Source organism: Archocentrus centrarchus, unplaced genomic scaffold (assembly GCF_007364275.1).
Source record: "Archocentrus centrarchus isolate MPI-CPG fArcCen1 unplaced genomic scaffold, fArcCen1 scaffold_24_ctg1, whole genome shotgun sequence".
Lineage (NCBI taxonomy): Eukaryota > Metazoa > Chordata > Actinopteri > Cichliformes > Cichlidae > Archocentrus > Archocentrus centrarchus.
Window position 1 is genome coordinate 7,011,721 of NW_022060254.1, and position 22,788 is coordinate 7,034,508.

At 42.0% G+C, this 22,788-nt stretch overlaps 1 protein-coding gene across 2 annotated transcripts; it reads left to right on the forward strand.

The window, feature by feature from the left end:
- The first annotated feature begins 120 nt into the window (after positions 1–120).
- LOC115775671 (butyrophilin-like protein 2) lies at positions 121–22,350 on the forward strand. 2 transcript variants are annotated; one of them, XM_030723143.1, is made up of 10 exons: positions 121–249; positions 4,415–4,765; positions 7,001–7,105; positions 8,216–8,554; positions 11,665–12,006; positions 14,099–14,440; positions 14,515–14,853; positions 20,694–21,032; positions 21,245–21,326; positions 21,650–22,350. In XM_030723143.1, the coding sequence occupies exons 1-10, from the start codon at positions 183–185 to the stop codon at positions 21,687–21,689; spliced, it is 2,346 nt and encodes a 781-aa protein (XP_030579003.1). In that variant the 5' UTR covers positions 121–182; the 3' UTR covers positions 21,690–22,350. The 2 variants fall into 2 exon arrangements, with proteins under 2 accessions (XP_030579003.1, XP_030579004.1); XM_030723144.1 differs by lacking the exon at positions 4,415–4,765 and having other exon boundaries at positions 188–249; positions 21,650–22,347.
- The last annotated feature ends 438 nt before the right edge of the window (positions 22,351–22,788 follow it).

A 22,788-nucleotide genomic window follows, 5' to 3' on the forward strand; every position in this document is an offset into this window, starting at 1 on the left:
CATTTCCAGTCTGGTTACTGCTTCCCTCCCTTTAAACGTCACTTTGTGTTCAGCAGTCTTGAGGAGCTTTTATTTTGAAGACTCTGGTCGGAACATGAAACTGTAGGTTATTCCCGGCAGCTGGGAATTAGGGTGTGTGTGTGTGCGATGATGAGTTTCAGTGAGCGGCAGCTTTAACCGAAATGGAGCCGGCTCGGGTCTCTGGCAGGAGGATGAGGAGCTGGCTGCCTGTCCTGCTCCTCGCCCACGGTAAGAGCCTCTGTCTGTCCCACCTTTCCGCTCCGGTTCGGTCTGGAGAAGGAAGAGCAGCGGAGCTGGATCTCAGCTGTCAGAGCAGGCTCGGTGTGTTCCTCTGCTGTGAGTAGGACTTTCCTCAGGAGTGCGACACTCCAGAGCTGCAGGTGTTTTCGAGAGTTTCCTTTCCACAGAGTTTATATCCTCCGTTTATCCTCCGTGGACAGCTACACGCACCGTTAGTTCTCCGGGGACAGCTACACGCACCGTTAGTTCTCCGGGGACAGCTACACGCACCGTTAGTTCTCCGTGGAACCGCGGTGAAGTTAGTTTCAAGTTGGATATTGGATATTCAAGCTCCGCGGAGTTAGGGGCATCTAGCTCACAGTTGATCCGATTCAGGGACTCAGATTGCGGCCAGCCGCTCTCTGTCGCTCCCTGTTCTCTCGCGCGGAGGTTCACTTAGGGACCATCAATAAATTTCCGAACCAAACACTCTTGAGAAACAAAAATAAATATATTCCTTATCTTGTGACCACCTGTGACGAAACTAATATCAAATCATGCCAATAAATTACATCGGTGAGGTACACAAATTGTTATCCCATTTTAAGCCTTTTTATATTTTTTAGGATTTTTTTATAGCCAAAAATTTTTCCTCAATAGCTTCCAGGTCATGTGACCCAGTGACTCAAAATCTGTGTGACGTTATTCTGATATACTAGGCAGATGAGGCACAGCCTTAATGCTATTGAAACGAAGTACAGTTTTATTTTCTACATATAAATTCAAATTCTTTCTTTTGAACTACATTGAAGAGGGTAGAAAGTGTTTTTATTAGTTGCATAATGGACATTTCCAGCTGCCTCTCTTTGCCTTTTCATATTCTCAGCTCTTTAGACACAGGGCCAGGAACCATCTGTCACAGCTGTCACACTGGATCTGTTAAAATATAACAGAAAACCTATATGTTTAGCAGTATAGTAATACAGTAAATACTCCTCTCCTGTCAGTAGGGTGTGTACTTGCTTGTCATATGTTATTTACAACTTTATCAGTACCTAGAGTTACTCTTTATTTATGCTTCAGATTTACACATTGACAACTCTCACCCAGTCTGTCATTTGAGGTCCCAAAACTGGAGGCTTGTAGGCAGCAACTTGCACAGCAACTCTGGTCACTGAACACTGTAATCAAATTAGGAAAGCAACCAAATACAAACCGGATTCCAAAAAAGTTAAGACACTAAACAAATTGTGAATAAAAACTGAATGCAATGATGTGGAGGTGCCAAACATCTAATATTTTATTCAGAATAGAACACAAATCACAGATCAAAAGTTTAAACTGAGAGAATGTATCATTTTAAGGGAAAAATATGTTGTTTCAAAATTACATGGCGTCAACAAATCCCAAAAAAGTTGTGACAAGTCCATTTTTATCACTGTGTGGCATCCCCCCTTCTTCTTACAACACTCAGACGTCTGGGGACAGAGGAGACCAGTTTCTCAAGTTTAGAAATAGGAACGCTCTCCCATTCATGTCTAATACAGGCCTCTAACTGTTCAGTCGTCTTCGGCCTTCTTTGTCGCACCTTCCTCTTCATGATGCGCCAAATGTTCTCTATAGGTGAAAGATCTGGACTGCAGGCTGGCCATTTCAGTACTCGGATCCTTCTCCTACGTAGCCATGATGTTGTGATTGCTGTGAGCTGTGAGCTAGATCCCGCTAACCCTGCGGAGCTTGAATATCCAACTTGAAACTGACTTCGCCGCAGTTTCCGACCACAGCTACGCGCACCGTAGTTCTGCTTCCTCAAATCAGGAGTCTGGAAAGTCGTAAATTTGGCAACACTGTTCAAATGGTCAGTGACGTCAGAGCGATATTTTGTCTTGAGTTATGTTTTGGTTTCACGCTGATTGTCATGGTGACGGATGGGTGTTTGGGTAAACACCACGAAACGCATGTGATCGATAAATGTATTGATCTGCAGAAGTTTTTATACCGCAGTGACGGGTATGAAGCTGAGTTTTGTCTTTTTTCATGGCACCATGCGGCATTGTAACGCTTTGTGTTGTGGTGCAGCAGGTTGTAGTGTCGTTGTTCTCCGCTGATGCGGGTCAGAGAAGTGTGTGTCTGAGAGGGTGTCAGTGAGGGTCGCAGGTGTCAGAAGCTGTTTTGCCTGAAACAAAAGCAGCCAAGATAGCAGCTACATCTAAGGTGTGTAACCCAGCAGCAGCCCTACAACACTTTAATATGCTGTAATTGTAACTCAGCAGTATGAAAGTGCTGTGATCACAAACATATTACATTCTGAATGCATAATTTCAACATATAAGTGGTAACAATGTTTCAGTCCTTTACAAACACACAAACTGATGGAACTCATAATGTGTCAGCTGTAAACTGTGAGTCTGCATGCTGTGTGCCTTGCGGACCTCCAACAGATATCAGTCACGTCTTCCAGCTAAAGATATGAACCTGTTTACCCAGAATGCACTTTGTTACTTTTTCCCCAGTGAAACAGACCAAGCATCCAGTTTGGTTTCGTCAAATTGATGCACTTCATTCAAACTATGATGGATCATCACTCTGAGGCTCACAGCTGGCTGGAGAAGTAAAGCCAGATGTTGCATTTAGATTGTGAGTGAGTGCAACATTGATTTAGTTTTCCTTTCTAGAGGAACTTAAAGTTGTTTTCATGTGGCTGTCTCCTGGAGTTATGAAGTAGTGATGGGAATTCCGGCTCTTTTCAGAGAGCCGGCTCTTTAGGCTCGGCTCCCAAAGAAGAGCCGGCTCTTTCGGCTCCCAAATGGCTCCTTAGATTTTAATTTTTTAAAAAGTGTAAAATGAATTACTAATGTAAAAACATACATTAGGCCTATATCAAACATTTCTTTATATACTCAACATATAAGAGAGTGCTCTAAATACAAATTATAAAACAAAAGATTGGAAATCAGAAAAAAATCAAGGGCCTTTGAGGAGTTGATCCTGTTTCTCCTGCCTGATGACCTGCTCTGTTTTGTTCTTCTAATTACACTGAGGGATGAACAATTCGTATATGTTGTGCAGGTTGTTTGTGCAGCCTGCTCGATATTAAATTTTAAATTTGCAGTCTACACTCTCTGTCTATCACATTAATCCTTTAGCGCCAGGCGATTGCTGCTGAATCGCGGGTTTCCTGACCTTACTAGCCGCAAACAGCTGATTAAGCGTCTCACTGCAGAGTCAGCTGGTCAAAGGAACTTGGCCATTCGTGCTATCGAAAAAATCAAACGGTTCCTGAAAGCTCAGAAATTACACTTCACAGTCATGTAGTGATATTACAGTATTTGTTGCCGGAAGTCCGCAAACGCCAGCACTTTTGAAGTATGCCGTGTTTCCTTCGACATGTTTGGAGATATAAGGTTAAAATGTGTCCAGTCTTTACTACATTTTCTGTCACTCATTTTTCTCACCGTTCTGAGAGTAGCCTCTAGCAACTTCCTTTAGCTCCTGTCTCCGAGCGCATTTTCCAGGAGCCCCTCCCTCTCTGGTGTTTGATTACTCACTGTGCAGTGTGTCCGTGGACCCTCCCACTCAGTGTAGACAATCATATGCTACCATTCATCTTAACCAATCACGTGCGGCTTCCACAAAAAAAAAAAAAAAATCAAACGAACGAAAAGAAATGGCTCACTACCAGGAGCCGGCTCCCGTCGTTCACTTCAAAGAGCCGGATCGTTCGCGACCGACCCATCACTATTATGAAGCTAAAATAGCTAAAAATGCTAATGGGAATGAACACTGAACATTTCTACCCACCACCATGTATTTTGAAGGCCTGCAGCTCAGAAAATATTCATAGTATTGAATAAAATGTGCGTTTGTGTTTTTGTCATTCATAGTTTGGGTGTTTTGATCCCTGGTGGCTCCACACTGCATGGCAGAATATCACTGGACAAGATACAGAGTTGCTCCTGATGTGTGACTTGGATGGTGTGACTGAAAACATGTTGTATAAACTGCTTTGAGCGCTCTAATAGAGCAGCAAAGGGCTATATAAGAGCTGGTCCATTTATCATAGTTTTGCAAGATATGATTACAGTTTATTACCAGAACCATCTCTACATGTAATTCACTCACATACAGCCAGCCTGAATCACAGCAGCCATCTCTTTCATGTTTCTCTCCTCAGTTTCCCAGCATGCCTCAGGTGTGAAGACGGAAGTGTATGAAGGGGAGGAGTTTGCCCTGCTGCCCTGTCAGGTACCAGTTAATGTTTCCAGTAGTGCCACAGCAGTGGTCTGGGACCGTGATGAGTTCAAGATCCCAACAGTCCACATGCGTCTGCAGAGCAGAGATGATCTCAATGACCAAAACCAGCGTTACAAAGATCGAACATCAATGAGAGCCGACGCTCTGCAGACTGGAGAGCTCAGCCTGACTCTGAGGAACCCTACAGTCACTGACAGTGGAACCTACACCTGCATCCCCCGCAGGTTTGGACAAGATCAGAGCCGGACTGATGTAGAGCTGAAGGTGAAAGGTCAGTGCTGTAGGTACACGACAGAAGTCAGAGTTCTGAAAAGTGTCTGAAATCACTCACTATCCACTTTTTGGTCAGTTTGCCATATCGTGGTGCTCTCTGAGATTGGCTCACTGATGAACCGCTGCACCTGAAGAGTGGACAGCAGGCAGGCTGCTGGCATTTCACAGCTGATACACATTAATACCTGCCTCATACTGTGCATACCTTCCAAACACCACTACAGTCAAACCTGTAGGTCATGACCCCAGCATGGTTCTCAGTAGAACACGCAGACCCAAAAATAAAAGGCTGCAGGAAAACGAAGAATCAATGAGACACAAAGAATTCCGCACCCCAGAGCGCTCCTGGAAAATTTTAATCCAAACAGACCTTTAAAACATGACGTTTGAGCCAGCCTCATTCTTCACGCTGAATGAGGTAATGCGATGCACATATTTATATATTTATCTTGCCTTAAAATGTTCTAAAATGTCTGATTGCAGTTGAAAATCCTCATTAGACCTTCAGATGCGTCGGATGCAGGTAAATTGGGAAAAGGGGCAGGTTCTTTAAGAGCAGGAGGATGGAACGACAGTCCATGAAGAATGGTGTTCCTGTCCGTGCTTTTGTGGAATTAATCGGTTTCAGTCGATTGCCACTCCTATAAAATCTGATGTCTAAAAAATACATGGTATTAGCATCATACTCCATGGTGACTTTAAGAGTGTAATCATTAGTATTAATAAATTTGAAGAACTCAGTAAGCTGTGCTCGAGAACCCGACCATATGAAAAATATCATCAATTTACCTTTTCCAGTAGGATATAAAGGGCAGGAAGGGGTTAACTGCTTTATCAAAGATGACTGTTTTCCCAAAAAAAAAAAAAACAATATACAAGGAGGCAAAGCTGGGGGCCGTTTTTGCCACATGACCACCTTAAGAGTGGGCGGGTATATAAAGATGTGCATCACATTACCTCCTTCAGTCTGACGAAGGGCACGCTGGCCCAAACGTCACATTTTAAAGGCCTGTTTGGATTCAGTTTTTCCAGGAGGTGTGTGGACATCTTTGTTTCTCATGACCCCAGCATGGTCACTGAGGTGGGATTGGGGGAGTGGGTCAGGAGAAGCAGCAGTTAGGTCAAAGGTCACTTTGCTGATTGAAGAACTAAAACAAGAGAGGAACACGGCACAGCAGAACACAGAGCAGCTGTTCAGGCTCTCCATAAAGTAATTATAACTGTGACACAATTTGATGAACTATGAGACAACTGTGAAAATAAAAGATGTCCCCAGCAGGGGGCGCACTCTGACAGTCTGTGATTCACAGTGAGAGTGCAGCAGTGACAGATTTCACTTTCACAGTGTTGACATGTTGCTGATGTGAGAACAGCAGTTCTCAGGAGGCTCTGTGTCTTCAGTCTGCTTCTAATCTCTAATATCTGACACGTTACAGCCACACAGCTCTGACAGGAGGCTGCTGCAGAGCAGGGCTCCATTTCTGAGACAGACTGCAGAGTCGTTAGTTTGACCAAACTCACTATAATATGTGTTTATTTTCTGTGGTCCAGCAGCTGATGGAGAGCCATCACATTGAAGGAGAAATATCTTTCTTAGCCCTTAAATACATTTTGTTGTGTACTTTGAGTGTGTAGCAGTGCAGGAGATTTAAATGTGTTCTCTCCCGGTGCTGCGTAGATATTTTTATATTCTTTCTGGGTCATATTTTTCAGGCTGTTCACTTTTCTCTATTCCATGTTACATTTTCTTGTCTATTACGTCACAGTATTTGCAGTGGAAATGCTTAACAGGGTCGTGGATGTCGGGCTAACCAGTTTTGTGGATCCTCCATTTTTTTCCTCGCAGTGATTCATCGTCTTTATTCTCCAGCTCTGGTCACACTCTGGCTCAGACATGTAAGGCTGGATGGACGAGTCTTCCATTGTTGGCATCTTTAATATACTTGGGAAATAAGTTTCTCTGTCAGTAGCTAATCGTATCGCTGCTATCAGACTACAAAAATGGCTGAACAAGGAACTCAGACCAAAGCATTGCAGTTCTTCTTTATATAGAATATTTACATCTGAAAAGGAAGGATTAAATGTGCCCTTCAAATAAAAGAGACCTGAGTGGGGTCTGAAATGGTTTTATGGTGCAGACACAGAAGTGAATGAGTGACAGATTTCAGACCCGACCTCCTCCTGCTGTCAAGTCATCGTGTTTGGATGATGGTCATGTTTCTGTTCTCCACAGAACGTTCTCCAAGCTGGCCCTGGGTTATCCTGCTTCCCCTGGTGCTCCTGTCGGCCTTGGGGGTCTTCATGTTTTATAAATATAAATGGATGAAGCACTCAGCAGGTAAGAGGAGTGTCTTACTGTTAGCAGCACTAACACGCTTTAATAACCTACTGATTTACCAGCTGCTGATGAACACATTTCATTTTTTTACATTACAAAATAAAACTTGTGTTTAATGAAGAACAGCAGACAGAGAGAAAGAAGCCAGAGTTCTTCTATTTCCCACCTCCACAGAAATGAACTCAGTGGTTTCCAGTTGATGGAGCCAGAAAGTACTGTGCAAAAGTCATGAGCCACCCCTCATTTCAGTTCATTTCAATTTTAATTATATAGCGCAAAATCACAACAAACAGTCACCACAAGGCGCTTTGTATTGTGGGTAAAGAACCTACAATAATACAGAGAAAACCCAACAGTCAAAACGACCCCCTATGAGCAGCACTTGGTGACAGTGGGAAGGAAAAACTCCCTTTTAACAGGAAGAAACCTCCAGCAGAACCAGGCTCAGGGAGGGGGGGTCATCTGCTGCTAATAACAATTAATGATTAATGCAGAGTGAAGTATAAACAGAGCAAATAAGGTGAATGAAAAGAAACAGTGTTGATGGCAGGAGGAGAGAAGCTGCAGAGAGGAGTGTAAGACTGCATGTTTGTGTGTTAGAGCTCTGACTTCAGTTCAGGAGATGAGGAGGAAGAGGATGCCTTTTTATCCTGATGCCGGTTATGCTTCCTTTTTCCTTCATGTATTCGCCTCTTTGGTGGCCAGTCTCTATCCATATATATAAAATGTGATTAGGCTAAATGGCGATGTCCATCTCGGCCACTGTACTCAAGATGTAACATGGTGGCTTCCACAATCCGGTGCACACTCCTGTGCATTTTTCTAATCAGTGTATATTAATGAGTACAATATTTTATCTATCAAATAACATCAAAAAGATGACTGACTGTACCTTTAAGGAAGGGAAGCAGGAAGCAAAGGCTGAGGTATGTCAGATTATACAAGAAGTGGATTAAACTCTACACCTCTAAAGATGAAGATCTTTTACAGGACTCAGAACAGCAATTGTGATTCTCCTTTTCCTTTCCTCCTTGATGTGCTTCATCTGTTGACTGAGATGTGTCTGCTGTCTGTGTCTACACCAAATGTTCTGCTCTGTTCTCCTCTCAGACTGCCAGGAGTTGATGGTGGATGCCTCACAGGGAGATAAGGCTGTCCTGCTGCCCTTTAAAACAACAGAAGATTTTCCTCACGATGTCACGGTGGAGTGGAAACTCACTGAACCCAAACACATGAGGGTGCACGTGTATCAGAACAGCCAAAGCCAGCCAGAGCGGGACCAGGTTTACGAGGGCCGCACAAAAATGAATGAAGAGCCACTGAGAAATAAAGACCTCAGTCTGAAACTAAAGGACCCCCGCCTTACTGACAGTGGAGTCTACACCTGCACCATCACGAGCAAAAATGGAAATATCCTGCTTCGGAAAGTGGTGTCCCTCACTGTCAGAGGTTTGTGTAACATCTCTTTGTTCACAGTCTGAATCCTCCATGAATCAGTTTGACATCAAACAACTGCTGCTCACACACGTTCACTTGAATTACTACATTCAAGCATTTTGCCCTGAGTTCCTGAAGGCTCTGGATGTTGTACGGCTGTCTTGGTTGACCTGCATCTGCAACATTGCGTGGAGATCTAGGGCGGTGCCACTGGATTGGTACACCGGGGTGGTGGTCCCTATCTTTAAGAAGGAAGACCGGAGGGTGTGCTCTATCAGGGGATCACACTCCTCAGCCTCCTCGGTAAGGTGTATTCCAGAGTGCTGGAAATGAGGGTCTGTATCTTAGTCGAACCTCAGATTTACGAGGAACAATGCGGTTTTCATCTTGGTTGCAGAACCCTGGACCAGCTCTTCATCCTCTTTAGGATGTTTGAGTGTGTGTGAGAGTTTGTTCATCCAGTCTACAGGTGCTTTTTCAACTTGGAGAAGGCACTCGACCGCATCCTTCAGGGCATCCTTTGGGAGGGGCTGCGGGAGTGTGGGGTGTCTGACCCATAGTTGCGGGCCATACGGTCTCTGTACAACCACAGCAACAGCTTGGTTCATTTTGCAGGCAATAATTCGGACTCGTTTCCTGTGGATGTTGGACTTGGCCAGGGCTGCTCTTTGTCACTGATTCTGTTCATAATTTTTATGGGGGGCGAAGACACTGCAACACCTGATGAAGCGCCTGATGAAGTGGTGCCTTCAGAAAAGCTGTAATGCTACATAATTCATCATATTATCATTCAAGTTGTAGTAAGAGAGTGGGAAACGTTTATAGGAGTGTGGGAAGGGTTTTTAAAGCCTTAAAATATATATAAATAATAAAATAAATATAATGCCACTACTTCACAGATTTTCACCTATGGCGGGGGTCTCTGGAATGTAACCCCCATGACAGATGAGGGATCACTATATATTGTCCTCACATTTGATGCGCATTTTGTGCAGGAAGAAAATGTGAGTTTTGCTAGCACAAAGTCCTTGCTGATATAAAAAAAAATAAAAAATTCCTGTCCCCGTTCCTGTCGCTGGAAAAATGCACCATATCAGCCAATCAGAAAATTATGCGGTAACATGTTGCATTTGATTGCTGAGGAACAGGTGAAAAGGTGTTAAAAGAGACAGTATTGTATATTGTCTCTTATATGGGCCCCTCAGTCTGGTGGATGATAGGAGCTGTTCTTAGGGTGGCATAAATAATTTGTGTGGCATCTTAATGTGAGTCCTGTTTGCTCTGCAGATAGTTGTACAGAAAAATGTCCGAGGCCTTTACTGCAGTTTAATATAAATAGTTGTATATAACTTTAATTGCTGTATTTTTACATAAGTTCTGAAAATGTACAACTTTTGTATTTGAAGTTGTAAAGATAGTTTGTTAAGCATGTTTGTGGTTTTCACAGTAAAAAAAATCTTATTTCTAATCGAATGTTTTTATCTGATTTTAGGTTCAATGTGTTAATACATATGTCAAAATGAAAGAATCATTGTACAGACACATACACGAGGTTGTGCTGAACAAAATGATGCCAAACAAGGCAAGGTCAACAGTTTCTAAGGTGAAGCATAAAGGTAAAAACAAAAGTACTCAAAACTGGCCCAATATACCCCTGACCCCAGAGGGTTGAAAAAAACAAACAAAACATTAGGTAATTGGAAAATGCATTAGTTATAATAATTTATAGATGTTCCCCAATTAATAAATTAGAGAACAAACTTGAATCATAAATACATAAACTCCATATACTATATATGACAAAAACAATTGATATAAAACAAGGGAAAGGTAAGGGTGATTAACACTATGGTAGGGGTTGAGTGGCTGGTGGGCTGGTTTGGTTCGGGGGGAATCTTGCAGGGGTGTATAATGCCTTCGGACCTCTGCATCACTTCTTCCACCCCCCACTGTGTCTTTCCTCTCCCTGGTACTGGTGGGGTCTGGTCCACTGTGGCTCTCAGGGGTGGGGATTAGCCTGGTGGGCTTGTCCGTGTCTCTCCAGAGGGGGCGGCTTGACGTGGTGGGGGGGTGTCATGTGGCGGTGCGGGGGCTCTGTTTTTGCATCTGTGGGCAGGGCTTTGTGGCTCTCCCTTTCTCCTGTCCTTCCCTTTATCTGCCCCCACGCTGTGCTGGCCTGTGTGGTGCAGGTTCGTGGTCCACCCTGCGGGCCCAGTGCTGTGCCCCCGCACCTGGCTCTCTGGGGTGGGTGCCTTTTGCTCTGTTGGGGGGTGGTGGGGGTGGTCCCATGAGTTTCATCGTCCTGTGCCACTGGAGCTGTGCCTGGGTGTCCTGGTTGTGCTAGCTGGCTCATGCAGTGCTATGGGTTCCTCTTTCCAGGTGCCCATGCTGCCTGGGTTGTCCTCCTGGTCTGGCACAGAGGTCTTCACTACTTTTTGGGTTCTTATCACCATCCTATGTGGTGATGTTTGGACTGATGACTGTGTTGACAGTGGGGGAACACACACACAAACAAAGGGGGCTAATGATGTATCAAAAGAATACGAGGTGACAGGTATCTCAACCTGATTGCACACAGTATTTTCAGTTTCCTACCTGTTCCAGCTACATGACCAGGGTGCCTGTCAATTTTTTTTCTGAAGCCCGTAGCCCCTTAACTGGCAAGGGCCCGGTGACGGGCCGTTTGTAGTCCCTTTTATATGGCAGGCTAGACCCTCCCATTTTTATTGACACGTCATTCGGCCAATCATGTAACTGGCTGCACCAAATCACCTGACAAAGCTACGTGACGCCCTCTGAGTATTATTGGCTCTGGGAAACCCATTTCTTAACATGATTGGCCGAATGAGGTGTCAGTCAAAATGGGCGGGTCTAGCCTGCCATATAAATGCACTTCATTCGGCCCGCGGACCAGACGCAGCCGATTAATAGGCTATGAAATGGGTTGTTCAGAGCCAATAATAACCAGAGGGTGTTATGTAGTTTTTGTCAGGTGATTTGGTGCAGCCAGTTAAGGGGTTAATAATCATCTACTCTGCTGGTTCCACAGCAGAGTAGATGATGGAGGATCACACTCACTAACATCTGTCTGTACACCTCATTTTCTTTTTTTCTCCTCTCAGAGAGCCAGATGGAAATGGTGGAGGTGAAAAAATGGGAAGAGTCTGTCCTGTTGCCCTTTAAAACCAGAGCTGACCTTCCTCAGGATGTCACAGTGGAGTGGAAACGCTCAGACTTGAAGCCAACAAACGTCTTCAGGTATCAGAGTAACCGACACCTTGTAGATGAACAGGACCAGGTATACAGAGGTCGCACAGAGATGAATGAAGAGCCGCTGAAAACTGGAGACCTCAGTCTGAAACTGAAACAGCCCCGCATCACTGACAGTGGCATCTACACCTGTACTGTCTACAAGAATGAAGCAGAAATCCTGAAAAAGAAAGTGGTGGTGCTCAGTGTTAAAGGTCAGTAAACATTTTACATTGTGTCCCTATTAGTAAATGATTTAATAATTGATCAACATATTGATTTATTCTGCCTTACAGAAACCTGGTTACAGCAGGATGAATATGTTAGTTTAAATGAATCAACACCCCCGAGTCACAGTAACTGTCAAAATGCTTGAAGCACAGGTCGAGGAGGAGGAGTAGCTGCAATCTTCAATTCCAGCTTATTAATTAATTACAGACCCAGACAAAGTTTTAATTCTTTTGAAAGCCTGACTCTTAGTCTTGTCCATCCTAATTGGGAAACTCTAAAACCTGTTTTATTTGTTATTATCCATCATCCACCTGGTGGGGAATACGTTTTATCACAGTAGACATCTTTCTGAAAGTGCTGTAACTAAGTTTTTTTAAGCCTGTCTTGTCTAGTAAATTTGCAAGAATAATTATGATCTTAATGCACTGTTGTACCAAACATATTTGCTCTTCCAAGATAATCTCTTTAGATTCTCTACAAGATCCTCTTCTTTGTTTTATTTTTCATGTATACACGTATGTACACATACTGTATGTGTACATATACTGTACATACATATTCCTCCCACTGGGAGGAAGAAATCTAGTGAGGAACCTATCTATTGAACAGTATGACTGGGGCATACCACTGCCAGCATCCAAACAGGAACAGTGGAATCTCTGGAGAGACTCTATCAGTAGAACCGATAGGCAGAATCATTAGGCAAGCAGACTAACGATTCCAAGTAATTGAATTACTTGGAACCGGTTCTTGATTCCCATCCCTACCTACAAGGCACACCGAGATATGAGACCACACCCAACTGCCCCCACCAAGTAATGGAGCTGATCAGTGGGAACCAGAGAGAATCAAATTCATCTAATTGGTTTTCTGTCCAAAGTAATGTGATCTACTAATACATTTCTATATGTATATTGAGTAATACACAGTTTATTTTTTGATTTCCAATTCATGAGGCTAGTTTTCTTAGCTATACACAAGGCGGCGAGATTATGTGTGATGTATTTGCGTCTATAACTAATTCACTTATGTCACCTAAAATGTGCAGTCTGGGGGAAGTTGAGACACGACAGCTAAACCATGTGCACAGGTTTTCACATACCCTCTGCCAGAACCTCTGAACAGCCATGCAAGACCACAGAGCGTGCATATCATTCTGTGAATTGCTTGTACAGTGGGTGCATATGTTTGAGTATGTAAGGCCCATTTGGAACATCCTTTGTCCAGTACAGTGCGTTCTGTGGAGAATTTTATATTGTGTAAGTTGTAATTTGGTAACAGAGAAAACGGGTACACACACCGGCAAAGCTCCTGAATAATGTTTAATCTGAACAAACCTTAACAACAAGTGACGTTTCGGACCACAGATTGCCCTTCTTCAGACTTAACCAAACAAAGCAGGACTAATTGTATATATACACACAATACTATGTCATGTGATGGAGGCTGCCTTCCAATCAGAGAAGAGGAAGGCAAAAGGCAAACGTGTACACAATCAACCATCAACGTGAAAGAAATTATATAAATATGCAAATATAATTAAACAAATATACAATAAATATTAAACAAACCAATCCAGCTAATCGTGCATATAAAAATACACACACACATATATAAAAAATACTGATAATATGAAAAAGTCCTAGATGTCCTGCAATTCTGAAAAGGTTGTAAATATAAAGGGATTAAAATATATATAATCAAAAATGCACAGGAAAAAAACAGTGCTAAATAACACAGTCAAAAAAATTATAAATACTGAATAGGATATAGACATCTAAATATAGGAATGGCAAAATGGGGAACCAATAAATAAAGTTTATAAAAAGGTCTCAGATCAAATTCCTCATTAAGACCATAAGGAGCTAATGTGTTCAGAGTAAAGATCCAAAAAGCCTCTCTTCTTAATAGAGAGGAATTGATGTCACCGCCACAACAATGGGGTTTAACAACTTTAGTCCCACAATAGGTGAGAGTAGATACATTTTGTCCGGCTTGTGTGAAATGAACATATTTTCAAGCACAGCACATATTTTCGGCCTGTCTATAAACCCAATGTCTTTTGTTTCTTCTTAGTCTACCAGTTCCAAATGATAGAGGTGACACAGGGAGAGAAGCATGTGCTGCTGCCATTTATAACCACAGCTGACCTGCTGGAGGACGTCACAGTGGAGTGGAAACGCTCTGACGTTAAACACATGAAGATCCACGTGTATCCAAACAGCCAAAATATGCCAGATGAACAGGACCAGAATTATCAAGGTCGCACTGAGATGAATGAAGAGCCACTGAGAACTGGAGACCTCAGTCTGAAACTGACTGACCCTCGCATTACTGACAGTGGCGTCTACACCTGCACTGCTTATAACAAGGATGGAGACATCCTAAGACAGAAAGTAGTGATACTCAGTGTCAGAGGTCAGTAAACATGTCAGAGGGCAGTAAATGCATCACTTGTGCCAGTCTATACAGCTCATGTTATATGTTATCAGTTTATCAGGTGGAGATGGTGAAAGTAACACAAGGAAACACGTCTGTGCTGCTGCCCTTTAAAACCACTGCTGACTTTCCCAACGATGTCACGGTGGAGTGGAGATGTGCTGATTGCAAAGTCCTAGTTTACACGTATCAGAACATCCAAAACCAGCTAGAAGAACAGGGCCAGGATTACAGAGGTCGCACTGACATGAGTGAAGAGCCACTGAGAACCGGAGACCTCAGTCTGACCCTGAAAAAACCCAGACTTACTGACAGTGGTGTCTACACCTGCACCATCTACAATAAAGATGGAGACATCGTAAGACAGAAAGTAGTGCCACTCAGTGTCAGAGGTTAGTAAACAAATCTGAGGTCAGTAAATGCGTAACTTGTCTGTCTATTGTTAGGGATTATTTTTTACTCAGTGAATAAAAGACAAATGTTTAAAGGTAAACTCCAATAAATTAATTAATAAACAGGGGATCAACCAAATAATAAACAATTAAATAATACATTAGACAGAGAGCAACTGATCAGAAAGTTCTAGACTAACTTCTCTGTTTCAGTGCATCTTATCTTGAGGTCCGGCCACCGAACGTACAATTAAAACATCACCCATGTCACCATGTTCTGTTATTAATCTGGACAAGATTTCTTTGTATTGATCAAATTAGAACATCAGGAAGAAGATGTGCCTATGACTGAGAGGAATCTGGGTCATGAAAAACCAATTCAGTTCAATTCAATTCAATTTTATTTATATAGTGCCAAATCACAACAAACAGTCGCCTCAAGGCGCTTTGTATTGTGGGTAAAGACCCTACAATAATACAGAGAAAACCCAACAGTCAAAACGACCCCCTATGAGCAGCACTTGGTGACAGTGGGAAGGAAAAACTCCCTTTTAACAGGAAGAAACCTCCAGCAGAACCAGGCTCAGGGAGGGGCAGTCATCTGCTGAGGGGGGACAGACAGAGATTAATAACAACTAATGATTAAATGCAGAGTGGAGTATAAACAAAGTAAATAAGGTGAATGAAAAGAAACAGTCTATTATGGGAACCCCTCCAGCAGCCTAGGCCTATAGCAGCATAACTAAGGGAGGGTTCAGGGTCACCTGATCCAGCTCTAACTATAAGCTTGATCATAAAGGAAAGTTTTAAGCCTAATCTTAAAAATAGAGAGGGTGTCTGTCTCCTGAATCCAAGCTGGAAGCTGGTTCCACAGAAGAGGGGCCTGAAAGCTGAAGGCTCTGCCTCCCATTCTACTCTTAAGTATCCTAGGAACCACAAGTAAGCCAGCAGTCTGAGAGAGAAGTGCTCTGTTGGGGTGATATGGGACTATGAGGTCTTTGAGATAAGATGGGGCCTGATTATTCAAGATCTTCAGAGGTGGGAAGTAACGAAGTACAAATACTTCGTTACTGTACTTAAGTAGATTTTTCAGGTATCTGTACTTTACTTAAGTATTTATTTTTCTGACTACTTTTTACTTTTACTCCCTACATTTTTACACAAGTATCGGTACTTTCTACTTCTTACATTTTCAAACAGACTCGTTACTTTTTAACATGTCAGAGAGAAGTTTGCATTTCCGGTCAGTGCGCCTTCAAACATAAAACGATCTGAGCCTAAACGGAGGAATAATAACACATAAGAGACAATCGTACTGGCGTATCCTCCATCATCGGGGCTTATCTCGTACAAAGGGATTAAATACGCAAACCCATATAATTAATGTCTCATTTATAGCGCTATAATCGGGCCGGACCGAGTCCGTAAGTTGCGCTGCGGCACATAAACAGCTTAGCTAGCGCTACTGAAGAGGAGCGAGCACGAAGGGAGTAACGTGTGGCAGGTAAATGCAACGTTTCTAAATGCTCAACAAATATCAGCAAACACACAAAGTGTGTGCAGTTTGTCACACAGTGTGTCTGCTAGCTAAAAGAAGAGCTGCTGTATTTCAGGGAGAGCAAAGAGAGAGAAGTTCACTCAGAGATGGAGAAAGAGGACAGGAGAGGAAGAAGAGAGGTTAGAATTAAAGGTAAGGACTGGAAAACAAACTGAAGTATGCTGACTTTGTGTAATTCAAAGATTCTATGAAAATACTGCAGTTTAGGTTAGCTTGTTGTACTGTATTTACAGTAAAGCTCTGTGTTGGACTGGAGCACAGTGTTTGTGTTCATGGTCAGAGTTACAGGTTACATCAGTGCAGCAGAGATGAGTTTGAATCAAAGCTGCTGATGCTGAGATCACTGAATCCAACATTTCTACAGCCTGTATGCTGTCAGTGTAGGGGATGGAGATCAGCTCAGATAGCTGTGAAATACTGGGTTACATCTTTGTGAGTTCACTTCATCCACACAGAGCAGTAAACCTCAGAGCAGCAGCAGCAGGTCAGCTGATCACAGCCTGCACACCAACATCATTTACTGCAGCTCACAATAGAAAGCTGTGATTCTTCTCCCCATGCAGAGCCACTACAGCTGATCTTAGGGTTCCTCCACCTTCTGAATCCCACTGTAACCCCTGAGTATCCTCATGTTGGTGTTTAGGTGGAGGCACAGTCACCCTCTACTATGGAGGACACAGAGAATAGAGCTGTGTTTAAATTCCCTTTCACAGTTTGTGTCCTACATAACAGTTTCAAGCTGAGTGCATTCATTAGGATTAAAATTTAGATTGGAATAACATTTGTATTCTCATGTAATATTATTTTATATTATTACAATAATATATAATGAGGTTCGGTTAGTTTTACACAAAAATAGCTTGTAGAAACATCCTCCAAAGAACTACTTTTACTTTCTTACTTTGAGTACATTTCAGAGCCTGTACTTTTTTACTTTTACTTAAGTAGAGAAGTTGAACCAGTACTTCGACTTTTACTAAAGTATTTTTTAAAATAAGTACTTGTACTTCTACTTACAGTAAGTACAGAATGTCAGTACTTTTGCCACCTCTGAAGATCTTGTAGGTGAGGAGAAGGATTTTAAATTCTATTCTAGATTTAACAGGGAGCCAATGAAGAGAAGCCAATATGGGAGAAATCTGCTCTCTCTTTCTAGTCCCTGTCAGTACTCTAGCTGCAGCATTTTGGATCAGCTGAAGGCTTTTCAGGGAGCTTTTAGGACAGCCTGATAATAACGAATTACAATAGTCCAGCCTAGAAGTAATAAATGCATGAATGAGCTTTTCAGCATCACTCTGAGAAAGGATGTTTCTAATTTTAGAAATATTGCGCAAATGCAAAAAAGCGGTCCTACATATTTGTTTAATATGTGCATTGAAGGACATATCCTGGTAAAAAATGACTCCAAGATTTCTCACAGTGTTACTGGAGGCCAAAGTAACGCCATCCAGAGTAAGTATCTGGTTTGACACCATGTTTCTAAGATTTGTGGGGCCGAGTACAAGAACTTCCGTTTGATCTGAATTTAGAAGCAGGAAATTAGAGGTCATCCAGGCCTTAATGTCTTTAAGACATTCCTGCAGTTTAACTAATTGATGTGTGTCATCTGGCTTCATTGATAGGTAAAGCTGAGTATCATCTGCATAACAATGAAAATTGATGCAATGCTTTCTAATAATACTGCCTAAGGGAAGCATGTATAATGTAAATAGAATTGGTCCTAGCACAGAACCCTGTGGAACTCCATAATTAACCTTACTGTCTGAAGAAGACTCCCCATTTACATGAACAAATTGGAGTCTCTTAGTTAAATATGATTCAAACCACTGCAGTGCAGTACCTTTAATACCTATAGCAAGCTCTAATCTCTGTAATAAAATGTTATGGTCAGCAGTATCAAAAGCTGCACTGAGGTCCAACAGGACAAGAACAGAGATGAGTCCACTGTCAGAGGCTGTAAGAAGATCATTGGTAACCTTCACTAATGCTGTTTCTGTACTGTGATGAATTCTGAAACCTGACTGAAACTCTTCAAATAAACCGTTCCTCTGCAGATGATCAGTTAGCTGTTTTACAACTACTCTTTCAAGAATCTTTGAGAGAAAAGGAAGGTTGGAGATTGGCCTATAATTAGCTAAGACAGCTGGGTCAGTGATGGCTTTTTAAGCAGAGGTTTAATTATAGCCACCCTGAAGGCCTGTGGTACATAGCCAACTAATAAAGACTGATTGATCATTTTTAAGATTGAAGCATCAATAATTGGAAAGACTTCTTTGAACAGTCTAGTAGGAATGGGATCTAACAAACATGTTGCTGGTTTGGAGGAAGTAACTATTGAAGTTAACTCTGAAAGATCAACTGGAGCAAAAGAGTCTAAACCTCGCTGCAGTATCTTACCGGCTACAAATGTATATAATATTTTGATATCTTTATATAGTGTTTGACGTGTGTGTATATGTGTGTATATGTAAATGTGGGTATTGACACTGATATATATATTTATGTATATAGTGCTTATGTATATGTGTATAATTTTTGGCTATTTTATTTTATTCTATTGAATTTTAGTTTTAGTTTTTAGTTTAGTTATTTGTTCTTACTCATCCTTTTCATTTTTTCTCTGTATTGAGCTGCTGTAATGCACAAATTTCCCCGTCGTGGGATCATTAAAGTTTTATCTTATCTTATCTTATCTTATCTTATCTTATCTTATCTTAAACAAATACCAGCAGTGCTGAAAGCAGCCGAACATGAAGATAAATCTTTGAGATGGTTATGAATAATTTTTTCTCTAATGTCTAAAATTTTATTTGTAAAGAAATCCATGAAGTCACTACTAGTTAAAGTGAAAGGAATACTCGGCTCTACAGAGCTCTGACTCTTTGTCAGCCTGGCTACAGTGCTGAAAACAAACCTGGGGTTGTTCTTATTTTCTTCAATTAATGATGAATAGTAAGATGTCCTAGCAGACCCGTCGCTATGGGCGGGCCCTAGGGGGCCGTGCCCGCCCACTGATACGCTTGGGCCCGCCCTGGCCCGCTCACCCAAGCCAGATCACTAATCAAGCTAATAATAGTGGTGCCCCCCTGTTGGATTTCATAAGCCCCCCTTAAGACTGAGATCTGGCGACGGGACTGTGTCCTAGCTTTACGGAGGGCTTTTTTATAGAGCAACAAACTCTTTTTCCAGGCTAAATGAGCATCTTCTAATTTAGTGAGACGCCATTCCCTCTCCAGCTTTCGGGTTATCTGCTTTAAGCTGTGTGTTTGTGAATTATACCAGGGAGTCAGGCACTTCTGATTTGAAGCTTTCCTTTTCAGAGGAGCCACAGTATCCAAAGTCGTACGCAGTGAGGATGTAAAACTACTGAGGAGATAATCGACCTCACTGGGAGCAGAGTTTAGGTAGCTGCTCTGCACTGTGTTGGCACTGAAGAGCATAACAATGAAGGAATTAGATCCTTAAACTTAGTTACAGCACTTTCAGAACGACTTCTACTGTAATAAAACGTATTCCCCACTGCTGTGTAATCCATTAAAGTAAATGTAAATGTTACTAAGAAATGATCAGACAGGAGGGGGCTTTCAGGGAATACTGTTAAGTCTTCAGTTTCTATGCCATATGTTAGGACAAGATCCAGAGTATGATTAAAGTGGTGGGTGGGCTCCTTTACATTTTGAGAGAAGCCAATTGAATCTAACAATAGATTAAATGCAGTGTTGAGGCTGTCATTCTCAGCATCTACATGGATGTTAAAATCACCCACTATAATGATTTTATCTGAACTGAGCACTAAATCAGATAAAAAGTCTGAGAAACCAGACAGAAACTCTGAGTAAGGACCAGGTGGACGATAGATAATAACAAATAAAACAGGTTTTTGAGTTTCACAATTAGGATGGACAAGACTAAGAGTCAGGCTTTCAAAAGAATGAAAACTTTCTCTGGGTCTTTGATTAATTAATAAGCTGGAATTGAAGATTGCAGCTAATCCTCCTCCAGCCAGAACAAGACTGAATGACGAAGGTCAATTATAGCGCCCAGAGATTGTTTATGCTTAGATAACAGGAGTATAAAAATGTTTTGGTTAGACAGGAACACGGCTCAGAGAGAGAGAGAGCACACTCTCTCAGTTCCCACATGGCCATGTGTGTATTTTTCTGATTTCTTTAATATATTAAATGTTTTACTTTTTTAATTAAAGTGTTTCAGGTGTCTTCCTTCATTAAAAAAAAACCTGTTTACCTGACACTATACAGCTCATGTTGTATTTTTTTTTTAGTTTACCGGGAGGTGGAGTTGGTGGAAGTAACAAAGGGGAAAAAGTCTGTCCTGCTGCCCTTTAAAACCACTGCTGACCTGCCCGTGGATGTCACAGTTGAGTGGAGACGTGCTGATACCAAAGACATAGTCCACATGTATCAGAACGGCCAAAACCAGCTAGAAGAACAGGGCCAGGATTACAGAGGTCGCACTGAGATGAGTGAAGAGCCACTGAGAACTGGAGACCTCAGTCTGACCCTGAAAAAACCCCAACATAACCACAGTGGTTTCTACACCTGCACCGTCTTCAAGGGTGAAGACATTCTGAGACAGAAACGACTGACACTCACTGTCAGAGGTCAGTAAATGCATCACAGAGGTCATTCAGAGGCAGTGACTGTTTGACAAATGGGTTAGACTACTCAATGTACAGCATTAAATAAGTAAATCTGTAGGCAGTATTGCATACACACAGGATAAGAATGTTTCCACACACATATTAGCAAATGAGGCCCAACGTGATGTGTTTAAGTTCATCAGGATTCTGAATCACTCTGGTCTCCTCTGCAGAAAGGCACAGTGCAAGCTTCGCAGGGCATCTTCAAGTCTTCAGAAAGAAGAGAACCATCACTAATGGACTCCCCCCTCCTGAGTAAAGTCCTCTTCCTCTTTGTCCTCTTTGCTACAGTTGGTGTGAAATGTTCTGAGTTGGATGTTAATGGAATTCTTTGTAATTTCTTCTGACATCAGCGCACAATAATAAAATCTGAAACACTGATTTACCAAAAGTATTGATCATATATCAATCAGTCTCCTAAGGACACAGTCCCAGAGTATTTTGATTTGATTTGGTAATCAATAAATGCTCAAAGCTTTGCTGTCTTCTCTGTGTGAAGCTGGAACAGGTGATGTTACATGTGTGTTGTTATCAGAGCAGACTGACTGTCTCTGACTGTCTGTCCTCTGTCTCCTCAGGAACAATGAAGCTGATCGTCTGATGGAACAATCAGTTTGATGGTTTTTGGTTCCTTGTGAAGTACTGATGGATCTCTGTGATGTTCTAGAACCATTTGTTCCTGTCCACTGTAGAAATGCTGGTGCTGCTCAGTGTTTGGGAACATCATGGACCACAAGAATGTGGACAAACCCTCATGTCTTTATCCACACACAATCCTTTCTCCAGAGCTATTAAGCTGTGAATATCCTCAGTATGCCTTTATAAAACTCTTTGAAGTTGTATGCAGGGGGCCATTTGCTGGGAACCCCCCCCCCCCACACACACACACACACACACACTCCCCCTGCCCATCTATATGTCCTTGCCTCTGTTATTATTTTTATCCCTAGCAATGATAAAAAAGTGTCCCCTCTGTGAGGTGTTGACAGGGTCTACAACACAGAATAAAATCAGACACTGACTGTGGAGTGCTCACAGTCCCGTCACAGTAGAGATGACACTGCATGTGGGACGGTCCCGATCCCATCCCAGCTTTTCACTAAACCACCAAACACTACTGTTTCACTGTGAAATAATGCTAAGTAAAAGATAAATGAAACACACCCAGAGCATCAAACCTTTTCTTCCTTTTGTACAGTTGATTTTGTTTGATTGCATTTGCAAAGGAAAACATGACACTGATAATGTCGTGCATGTTAATTAAAATAATTTTATCATAAAACCTGAGGTTATACGTTTGTTTTAGACGTGTTTATTTGAAGTTGATAATCATCATATACACATATGCACATAAATGTGACATTGACAGCAATAATAAATACTCTGCTTTCATCATGAGCCATGTCACTGATGGTGAAGCAAAGAAGAAGTGCACACTGACTGACTGTGAAACTGAGACTGAGCAGAGAAGTGGATTAAAGGAAATGTGCTGATCTCAGTTCAGCATTCTGCTCAAACACACAGATCAGCTCCTCTGAATTACTTTTATTTACAAAGCAGTTTGAAAATAGTGAGTTGTGTGTATTATATAACTGTGTGATTGCAAATTGAAACGTGTGTATGCATTAAATATAAAATAAGTGTACAGATGGTTTGTGTGTGAGCCTTCAGTCTGACTGCTATATCCCACTGTTATATTTTCATGTTGCTTTCTCCT